At 37.1% G+C, this 12,386-nt stretch overlaps 1 protein-coding gene across 11 annotated transcripts in view; it reads right to left on the reverse strand.

The window, feature by feature from the left end:
* Nucleotides 1-3,983: 3,983 nt before the first annotated feature.
* LOC139767380 (uncharacterized) overlaps nucleotides 3,984-12,386 on the reverse strand; it is a 136,565-nt gene continuing 128,162 nt past the window's right edge. For all 11 annotated transcript variants that reach the window (XR_011717045.1, XM_071696714.1, XM_071696712.1 and 8 more), the window contains one exon: nucleotides 3,984-9,557. Coding sequence is in view for 1 of the 11 variants with exons in the window: in XM_071696708.1 (XP_071552809.1) it covers nucleotides 9,522-9,557 (36 nt within the window). In the remaining 10 variants the exon portion in view is untranslated. The remainder of the gene's footprint in view (nucleotides 9,558-12,386) is intronic.

Raw genomic sequence — 12,386 nt, forward strand, 5'->3', positions numbered from 1 at the left:
GAATATATACATATACTAATACCTTCATATAATGTTAGTCTTGATATATATCATCTACACAATATTACAAATATGTGTATATATCAGTACATATCATCACTATATAATATGTGTATATATCAGTACATAACATATCATCACTACACAATATTATAAACCAATAAACAACTTTCAGAAGATGTAAACATGAGATTAACGCTGCATGACCTCACATGACACCATTGCTTCATGACCAGAGGCACACATGATAATCAACTCAGATCAATATTAATATCTTATCATTTCTTGCATCATTTCCCTTGCTGGTGAGGTAGTGCCAAGAACAAATGAAGGAATGGCCTCTATCCCCTCTGACCCAAGACCACAGATGACCCGGCCTCCTTATGGTCCAGACCTTATCATGGCCTCCCCAGACCACCTCATTTACCCTGGTCTGTCAGCCATACCGCTTGCAAGCCTCATCACCACGTGCAGACACGTGTCATTATAATATCATTAGTACGTGACTTATTTAGTTAACTGCTGCAGCCATTGTCTCTACCATGACAGTACTGACTGAGATCAGTTATGCACTGTCCTGCACATGAAGGTCACCACCAAACATGACCCCAATCTGACAGTTTGATGGTCAGGTGTACAAGGCTTGGCACATGTATCATCACTTCAGGTTTGTCGGTGTATTTTGTGAATATAAAAAGTGATTCCTGTATTATCTTGCTTGATTAATAATGTGATCGTCAGTACTGTCATATGTCAAGGCCATTAAGGATGCAAACAAGTTAATAACACTTATCAAAGATAATTTAAACTCCTTTATGTGTTTAATCATTAGCGTACACAAGCTCTTTAAAAGTATGATCTTGTACTGTTTAGTAAATAATACATGATTTATGAACATTAAAAAAGATGAAATTAAAGTGATGCACGTCCTCTTACTACTTTCAAAAATATTGACTCGATTATTTTCTCAAAGTGACTTAGTACTGTACTTAACAATGGTTAACTTATCATGTGGTTTTGTAAGAACATTTCTCTATCAGTAAACCTAACCTTCATCTTATCATTATTAGTATTGTTATTGCAGATGGTAGTGAGAGAGGTAGTCTGCGGTATATTTCCATAAAGCAGGAATATTTAATATGGTGGACACAGCCCAGGTTCTCGTCCCCCTCCCAGTGTGGCCTGGGCTGCCGCCAGGTGTCTTCATAAGAAACCACCACAGAACACAGTCACTAATAGTTGGATGTTGGTGTGTGGGTGAGCACAAAGACTTGACCCAAACACCCACCTGGTCATAAGCCAACAGCCAATCAAGGTCTCAGTGGGGGGCGCCTTGCCTCCGCAGGAGCCAGTCAGTGGCCACCTCCCAGCCTTTGAATACTACTCTTCATTACATTTTCTCACGAACTTCCTGGATTGGTCACACCTTTTATAAGGAAAATATTATATATATATATATATATATATATATATATATATATATATATATATATATATATATTTTTTTTTTTTTATACTTTGTCGCTGTCTCCCGCGTTTGCGAGGTAGCGCAAGGAAACAGACGAAAGAAATGGCCCCCCCCCCCCATACACATGTATATACATACGTCCACACACGCAAATATACATACCTACACAGCTTTCCATGGTTTACCCCAGATGCTTCACATGCCTTGATTCAATCCACTGACAGCACGTCAACCCGGTATACCACATCGCTCCAATTCACTCTATTCCTTGCCCTCCTTTCACCCTCCTGCATGTTCAGGCCCCGATCACACAAAATCTTTTTCACTCCATCTTTCCACCTCCAATTTGGTCTCCCTCTTCTCCTGGCTCCCTCCACCTCCGACACATATATCCTCTTGGTCAATCTTTCCTCACTCATCCTCTCCATGTGCCCAAACCACTTCAAAACACCCTCTTCTGCTCTCTCAACCACGCTCTTTTTATTTCCACACATCTCTCTTACCCTTACGTTACTCACTCGATCAAACCACCTCACACCACACATTGTCCTCAAACATCTCATTTCCAGCACATCCATCCTCCTGTGCGTGAGTGAGGAAAGTTGACCAAGAGGATATATGTGTCGAAGGTGGAGGGAGCCAGGAGAAGAGGGAGACCAAATTGGAGGTGGAAAGATGGAGTGAAAAAGATTTTGTGTGATCGGGGCCTGAACATGCAGGAGGGTGAAAGGAGGGCAAGGAATAGAGTGAATTGGAGCGATGTGGTATACCGGGGTTGACGTGCTGTCAGTGGATTGAATCAAGGCATGTGAAGCGTCTGGGGTAAACCATGGAAAGCTGTGTAGGTATGTATATTTGCATGTGTGGACGTATGTATATACATGTGTATGGGGGGGGGGGTGGGCCATTTCTTTCGTCTGTTTCCTTGCGCTACCTCGCAAACGCGGGAGACAGCGACAAAGTATAAAAAAAAAAAAAATATATATATATCCCTGGGGATAGGGGAGAAAGAATACTTCCCACGTATTCCCTGCGTGTCGTAGAAGGCGACTAAAAGGGGAGGGAGCGGGGGGCTGGAAATCCTCCCCTCTCGTTTATTTTTTTTTTTAATTTTCCAAAACAAGGAACAGAGAAGGGGGCCAGGTGAGGATATTCCCTCAAAGGCCCAGTCCTCTGTTCTTAACGCTACCTCACTAACACGGGAAATGGCGAATAGTTTGAAAGAAAGATATATATATATATATATATATATATATATATATATATATATATATATATATATATATATATATATTCCTGGGGATAGGGGAGAAAGAATACTTCCCACGTATTCCCTGCGTGTTGTAGAAGGCGACTAAAAGGGAAAGGAGCGGGGGGCTGGGAATCCTTCCCTCTCATTTTTTTTTTTTTTAATTTTCCAAAAGAGGGAACAGAGAAGGGGGCCAGGTGAGGATATTCCCTCAAAGGCCCAGTCCTCTGTTTTTAATGCTACCTCGCTAATGTGGGAAATGGCAAATAGTATGAAAGAAAAGAAAAGAAAATACTTTTTTTTTTTTTTCCAAAAGAAGGAACAGAGGGGGCCAGGTGAGGATATTCCAAAAAAGGCCCAGTCCTCTGTTCTTAACGCTACCTCGCTAACGCGGGAAATGGCAAATAGTTTAAAAGAAAATATATATATATATATATATATATATATATATATATATATATACACAAACAAAGTGCATATGAATGCGCACCTTCATAGAACATACAAACCTCCAACAGCCAGGATCGAACCCAGGACCCCTGTGCAACAGGCGGGAGTGATGTGCCATTTCCCGCATTAGTGAGGTAGCGCCAAGAACTAATGGTTGAGTTTGAGGAAAAAATAGTTAGGGTTTATTGTAGGTACCATAACATGACATTCTCTGGGTGAACTAATCGTACATCTGATCAGTGAGATGAGTGTCTCTAACATTGAGAGCACCAGCAATCCGCCTCAGCATGCCTCAAGCCATCTTGAGGGTGGTATGTTCTTTCTTTTCTCTTTCAGACCGCTACTTCATTTTAGGAATTTTGCTTCTGGGTGTTGTATTTCTACCTGTGCCTCAAGATGGAGATACTAAAATAAAAATTCATGGTGGTTTTACTGAAAAATCTATACTCACTCTCCCTATTATGTCTCGTCCACATATTTCAGATTTACATTTCTCTGTAAAAATTCATAGCTAAACTTTAGTAAATTTTCCAAAACAGTAACCACTTTTTGCGGTTATATCAGTTATACACACTTCCATTGTAACTCCTTTGCACACATTGTTTTTTACGTACTTCAATTAACTTTTTCCAGTACTTGAGATTTATCTTTCTTTACCACATCAAAGTGTAAACACAAAATCTGTATAGTACTTTCATCCTGGCTTTACATTATATTACACTCTGATTCTACCTAAACCTTTATATAACAGCTGCATACATACCCACTCTACTACTTGATCACAATTTCTATGGTCAAATGGTTGTTGAAAAACAATTCCAACTTTCTCTATATTTATTTTAAAATACAGCATACACAGACACTCGGGAATCTTTAATAACAAAAGAGTTATCACAAGTAACTTCAAATATCACTTAATATAACCAATTCATCCTTACATTCCATCACTGGGTCTCTAATAAAAGAGAAAAATTTTTACTAAACAAGATGAGGCTTTTTGAAATGGCTTTTTCACTATAAATTTTCCATGAATGCCAGGCTGGACATGGATGACCAGTAAGACTGGTGTGCATTTTCACTTTCCTTAGGACAGAGAATACCTCATCATTATAAACTTTGTACAAATGTGATAATGAGTTCTGTTTGAAATCAACTTGTGTTTGTCATATATTTCATATGTAAATCAAATATTACACTCGAAAGAAAAATCTTTCACTCACATGCTGCAACAGATCATCAGTGCCGCAGATAACGACATATATAGTCTAAAGGTATTTTCTCACACTTCCACTTCAATGAGCGAGACCGGAGCAAACCAATTCATGATACTGCTAAAAATAATGCAAATCATTGGAATTTATGAGTTCAACATTACCTCTGTAATGTAGAAATGAAAAGCTTGTATATCACATCACTATGATTCCCTAATGAAAAACTAAGCATAAGGGACTGCACCGAGAACACTCAGAACTCACTCAGATGAATTGTTTCCTTGATAAGCAAAACATAAATTATAATAAAGCTATGATTTGGCTCATCTCTGAATCATATAAATAATTCTATACGGAAAAGTGTCAAGGTAAAGGTAATTCCAAAGTGGATGTAACAAAAAAAAAATTACATCCACTCAGGTAAATCTAAACCTCAACAAACCATCAATGTACACAGGGAGATGTGGGAAATAAGACGCAACAACTGCATTACTTCCACAATATCCACATTTATTGAAATAAATTAAATAAAATATAATTCAAAACAATGATTTACAGTAATTTAACAACAATAAATACAAGGAGGAATTAACACTATGTAACTGATTTATTTGAAGAGAAAGTCGTTGTCATGTATGGTCTGGTTTCCTTGATAATATGGAGGGGACAACCTTTGAGATGTCACTTGCTGGTGCTTGATGAAAAATGAGAAGAGGGAATGGGAAAGGTTTCACTAGGAACGGCTCTCTCTGAAAAAATATATCAATGCTTCTGATACCCAAAGTACAGAATATGGTACGTAATAACTCAATTTCCATCTCATCAGAATCTAAATATGAACTCCCACATTCCATATTCATTAGGAATCTCTCTCAAAATATCTGACTGAATAACATGTGGACTATAAGGATCCTCTGCAATGACCAGTAGGAATTACTAGTTCCCAACAGATCCTGATACCAGAGTATTAAACCATGATATCCAGGTTACAAGCTTCTGATACTCAAGTCAGTAGATTGAGATATTCAAGTTTTCTAGACCCTGGTATTTGTCTTACTGTATCCAGGTGCTTGAGTCACCAGATCCTAATTCCAAAGATACTGGATCATGACACCCAAGTTACAAGGACTTGCATACCTGAGTTACCAGATTCAGACACCTGTGTTACCATGCCCTCATATCCAAGTTACCAGACAATCCTAATACTTCAGTTAGTATGTCCGGGGAATCCAAATCATCAGGTCCTGATATCTGATATACTAAGCCAGGCATATCTAAGATTCAAGTCCTATTTCTTTAGCGCATGCTTACAGGTATCGTGTATCCATGTTATCAAGTTCTGACATCAGGAGTGATAAGACAGTTATTATGTTACAAGCACCACATGCTTGTACTTCAAGTTCACGAATATACAAGCCACTGTATCCAGATACACAAGTTACTATAAGTTTCTGTATCGAAGTCTGTAGGACCTAATCCCTGAGTTACTAGGTCCTTCAACCCAATACTACCACCTCTTTGACAGCCATCTCATCATGTCCTTGTTATCTGAGATGCAGATGCTATACATTCCATCAGAATCATTCTAAAAAAAATAAAAATGGACTACATCTATTGAAGCATCCTGCAATGAGGACACACAAGACTGATTAAACCAATTTCAGAGGTTCAACTTCCTTGCACAATACCTAGAGTAAGGAGCTTATCATTCTCAGGGAGAACACAACCTCACATGAGACCTGGTCCACACACTTGCTTGCCACACAGTCTTTACAATTGGTACATTCCTAACAAGCTGTTCTGCCTACCTAAGTACATATACATATTTTTCTTCATACATGATCACTGTTTCCTGCATTAGCGCCAGGAACAGACAAAGAAAAGTCACATCCGCTGACATCCATTCTCTGGCTGGATTACACATAACAGCTAGAGACCGAGTGTGAATGAATGTCCCCTTTTTTTCGTGTCTTGGTGCTACCTCACTAAAGCATAGGGGTAGTGATGCTGTTTCCTGTATGTGTGTGAGTGTGTGTGGGGGGCAAGAATGGATGACGGCAAGCAAGTATGAATATGTACAAGTGTATATATGTATATTTAAGTATATTTGTATATGCTGATATGTATATGTGCGTGTATGGGTGTTTATGTGTGTTTATATATATATATATATATATATATATATATATATATATATATATATATATATATATATATATATATATTTATGATGATACAGCGCTGGTGGCTGATTCATGTGAGAAACTGCAGAAGCTGGTGACTGAGTTTGGTAAAGTGTGAAAGAAGAAAGTTAAGAGTAAATGTGAATAAGAGCAAGGTAATTAGGTACAGTAGGGTTGAGGGTCAAGTCAATTGGGAGGTAAGTTTGAATGGAGAAAAACTGGAGGAAGTAAAGTGTTTTAGATATTTGGGAGTGGATCTGGCAGCGGATGGAACCATGGAAGCGGAAGTGGATCATAGGGTGGGGGAAGGGGCGAAAATCCTGGGAGCATTGAAGAATGTGTGGAAGTCGAGAACATTATCTCGGAAAGCAAAAATGGGTATGTTTGAAGGAATAGTGGTTCCAACAATGTTGTATGGTTGCGAGGCGTGGTCTATAGATAGAGTTGTGCACAGGAGGATGGATGTGCTGGAAATGAGATGTTTGAGGACAATGTGTGGTGTGAGGTGGTTTGATCGAGAAAGTAACGTAAGGGTAAGAGAGATGTGTGGAAATAAAAAGAGCGTGGTTGAGAGAGCAGAAGGGGGTGTTTTGAAATGGTTTGGGCACATGGAGAGAATGAGTGAGGAAAGATTGACCAAGAGGATATATGTGTCGGAGGTGGAGGGAACGAGAAGTGGGAGACCAAATTGGAGGTGGAAAGATGGAGTGAAAAAGATTTTGTGTGATCAGGGGCCTGAACATGCAGGAGGGTGAAAGGAGGGCAAGGAATAGAGTGAATTGGATCGATGTGGTATACCGAGGTTGACGTGCTGTCAGTGGATTGAATCAGGGCATGTGAAGCGTCTGGGGTAAACCATGGAAAGCTGTGTAGGTATGTATATTTGCGTGTGTGGACGTATGTATATACATGTGTATGGGGGTGGGTTGGGCCATTTCTTTCATCTGTTTCCTTGCGCTACCTCGCAAACGCGGGAGACAGCGACAAAGCAAAAAAAAAAATAATAAATATATGTATATATATATATATATATATATATATATATATATATATATATATATATATATATATATATATATATATATGGGAATAAATAAGGGCAGACAGTATGAATATGTACATGTGTATTTATGTATATGTCTGTGTGTGTATATATGTGTGTGCATTGAGATGTATAGGTGTGTATATTTGCATGTGTGGACGTGTATGTATGTATATACATGTGTATGTGGGTGGGTTGGGCCATTCTTTCGTCTGTTTCCTTGCGCTACCTCGCAAACACGGGAGACAGCGACAAAGCAAAATAAAAAAAAATAATAATAATATTTCTATGAGTCCACGGGGAAAATAAAACACGATAAGTTCGCCAGTGCACTTTCATGTAATAATCACATCATCACAAGAGAAAAATATAACAATCAGTTGATGTACAACACAGAGATGTAGCTTGGATGCCATTTGGTAAATGTGCGATTGTCCAAGACAGACAACAAGCATATCACAAATTTATTATGTAGACAAGAAGGTAAATTGTTTACAGATTCTATCAACAATTATTTGTCAACAATTCACCTTCTTGTCCACATAATAAATTTATGATACGCTTGTTGTCTGTCTTGGACAATCACATGTTTACCAAATAGCATCCAAGCTATGTCTCTTCGTTGTATATCAACTGACTGTTATATTTTTCTCTTGTGTCTCCCCTGATGATGTGATTATTACATGAACATGCACTTGGTAACTTATCATGATTTATTTTCCCCTGTGGACTCATAGGAATATACTTCATCACACGCAAAATTGTGATTCTTTCCAATATATATATAATAATATAAAATCCCTTATCAAGTAACATTATGGCAATAATCTGGTGGTTTGGATGCCTCAGTTGTTAAAACTGTGTTTCTAAGCATATTGCTGGACTTCAAGGAATCGAGTGATCTGTTCTATAGCTCGCAATCACTTACATCCATATTGATTTTTTTACATCTTAAAAAAATACTCTGGAAAAATCTATTGACAACTGAAGATAATTCACAATTAATAAAATAATCTGTCAGTATTTATAAAACCATTTGATCTCCTAATAGAAAACAGCAAGGCTGCATAACCCTTACATGATTATTAACAGCAAGGCTGCATAATCCTTACATGATTATAAACAGCCAGGCTGCATAACCCTAACATGATTATGATTTATGACTTTATAAAAGCGACTAGACTTTACTTACATGACTGACCACAACCAATTAGCTCATTCGTACCTCAATTAGTTCATATAGGTGATGCACAACATTTCATTTTCTTACATGATGTTGTGAATGCTTTCTATATCATCAACACAGTTCCAAGATTTGATTAACAAACTGTCATTATTGGTTTAGTGTGAAAAGGATAATTTACATTACATACCATAAAACTGACCGATACTATACTCCACAATCTTCATCATTAAAACACCTCATCTTCATAATGGGTTATCCATTAACATATGGACTCTTCCATGAAAAGAGGCAAGTATGGATTTATAACAAGGGTATAAAATATGGAAAACCTATATAATAAAGACTTGTGGTTTGGTCATTTGGTATACATACAGAAATGGATTATTTTGTGCTTTACTACTCAATTCAGCTCAGAACTATAGTATGAAGTGTTGGGAAATACAGAATTCATTCTTACAATTATTTCTGTGTAAGATCTATAAAGAAAGAATATAATGGCACCATGTTTGTGGATTTTCACTAAGCAAGCCTCAGACTGACTCTTTTAATTACAGTTCCATTATCATGCACACTGCAAAACATCGAATGAATTTCAATACGAGTGCCATGGCAAGTAACAACCATAACAAAACAACAGCTAAGGCCTGCATTTACCATAATTCAGGTACTGTCATCAGTGTGTTGTAACCACCTTCATTTCTGCTGAATAACGTCATGTATCCACTGCGATGTTCAGTAGAGACCAAGCCCTTGTGACCAAGTCTGTAGCTGTTGGATATAAATAACAAGTCATATCATTGCTTGAATCTAAAAGGGAGTTATATTCTATGACAATAACAAAAATATAAGCATATCTTCATTCATGGCTTTATAAATACAGTACTTTATCACATCAATATCACCTCAGAAATCTATATTTGCCATCTGATTTCCTACATAACCACTGAAAATGTATGGGGATTTGAACACAGATTATTCACAAAACAATCACAAAATATTCAGAGGAATTCACAAGAAGCACACTAATGTTGCCCAATGGAATTATGTGATACTGTCCCTAATGGGCCACCAGTTACTCAAACCAATGCTTTTCATTAAAATTACTCTAGTTAGAGCCACTGTTGAGTGTTAGAAACTGAACTTATACAATACTGTTTCCCAAAGGACAAATAATTACTGAAAACTTATCTCCTTTGTTCTATCCTTACAATGTCAACCACTTATTTCAAATGATATTAATATGGGTTGATTTTTGCATGCTTCTTTACAGATTTATTTTGCATACATCAGCTGCAAAAACCCAATACTATCATTATAGCCATGATTTTCCTTAAAAATTTGCATGTAAACAGAGAAATGAACAAAATCAAAGAGAGAGAAAGCTCTGAATGATACGGATACAGACACAAGAGACTCGCAAAGACACCCGCTACAAGCAGAGTACACGCAACAATCATCCAAAAAAACAAATGTGAAGTGAAAGCAGACACACATATATACGCATAAAGAAACACACACACAGAGGCAGGAATAAGAGGAAGACTCCTTCAATGAACAGATTGTTTTAGTGTGACAATTAAACAATCAAATCTATTTAAGTGAAATACATAAAAGTGTAGATCAACTTTTGATAAACTTGTGAAATGGGAGATGGAATGATTTAGACTGGTGATATTAGGACTGGATGAGGACCACACACAATCACAGGAAAGAAGGGCAAGAAAAGTACATAATATGACAACTATTAGAAGCAGCAAACACGGGTAATACAGTATATGAAATTAAAGAAAAAATACAAAGAAAAGATGAATTATGGAGATATGGTAGGCACAAAATCCAGGCAGTTTCTGAGAAGTATATGAATCACCCACACTAGGAGAGAGAAGTGATAGTGGCCCGATAACAACATATATAATTCTAAATAGATCTGACATGGTAAATATTGAGTTCTTAAAAACTTGGAAATGCTAGGTCAATAAGATGGCATATCAGGAAACTGTGAGAACCAGATTACAAGTATGTCAAGAAATACTCCTATAGTAACAGAGTTGTGGATACATGGAATTAGCTAAGACAGCAAACTGTAAATACTGTAAGTTTAGATGGGTTGATAAGTCTTCATAATGAAAAAAAAGTTTAAGAGAAGGAGGCCCATACAACATTAATAGAAAACCACACATAAAAAGGCATATAACTTTTTAAATGAGTTCACAACCCAAAATGGAGCTCATGGAGCTGCAAGGCTGTACTATAATCAGTAGCAGGGAAAGTGTGGAATCCTTTGGAGTGAGATGTTCCTCAGCAAGACTGTACTCCTTTTTGATCTATGATACAACTTGCAAGCTACGAGTAAATTTTCACTTAAATATAACCACATGCAGGCAGAGTCCAGTAATGCCTCACACACAATTCATAAGAACACACACATATACACACACAAACACATACACACACATGTACATAGACAAGGAGACAGACAAGTGCACACTTATTTACTACCTACTGGGGCTGTACATTAACTACATTCACTGTTTTTTTACACATCGCTAATGATATCCTCATTCTATCCACTCAAAAAATTCCCTCCCCAACCCTGTAAACTTTCACATAGTGTCATTCATATTCACAAAAAGGAACTATACATAATGCATTTTAATATGAATTATGATGAATGAATAACACATGCATCTATGCTCAGAATGGGTAACTTATCAACGTAATGTACTGAAGCTTTGATGATTTCACAAACTGCAAAAGTTATAAATATGGTATTCATAAAGAATCCCCTCTCTCTCTCTCTCTCCCCCTAATATCCACTAAACACTTTGTCTGCGGAAGATTCTCAAATATGCTAAAATAATATGGTCATAAGTTTGTCCTTACAATTAACTTGAAAATCATTTTCAAAATCAAGTTATGTACAACTCATGGCAGTAAAAATTTGCTTATATGAGCAACATTATCTTTCACTTAAGCTGCCCTGCTGTTGACCATATATGGTATGCCAGGAGTACTACCTAACAAAAACACTAAACTGTGGTATTATTGGATGTGTTTTTGCCAAACACAAATATGATTATTAAGGGTTTTCATTACTACTACAGTATCTATATTCTTCAAGAGTCACACAGCTTCTTAAATAATTATGTACTACTGTGATGGTGCAGATATCGTATCATCCTCCTCGACACTTCTACATAGGCTGACCAGTGTGTGGAAAAATTTAGGCTGCAGCATTTAGTAAAAATGCAAGAAATGTCGCTTCTTGCATTAGTAGCTGTGTATTTCACCTCCAGGAAGAAGCAAGCAATTAAAAAATCTTAATCATACAAACCCTAGTCGCAGTGAAGATAATGAAATAACATGATGTATATGTAAATGAGTTAATAAAGCTATAGCCAAGGAGCCTATTTCAACATGATACGTTAGTAAGGTAACAGAAATCAAAATTCCTCATTATCCAATGGACACTATCACAACTTTTTACACTACCATGTGAATATTTTTGCAGTTTAATTGCCCTCAGCAAAAATGTAGCTTTTGTACAGCCCCTTCATACTGGCAATGTAAATCCATAGACTGGACAGAAACATGGAA

Source organism: Panulirus ornatus, chromosome 61, assembly GCF_036320965.1.
Source record: "Panulirus ornatus isolate Po-2019 chromosome 61, ASM3632096v1, whole genome shotgun sequence".
Taxonomy (NCBI): Eukaryota; Metazoa; Arthropoda; class Malacostraca; order Decapoda; family Palinuridae; genus Panulirus; species Panulirus ornatus.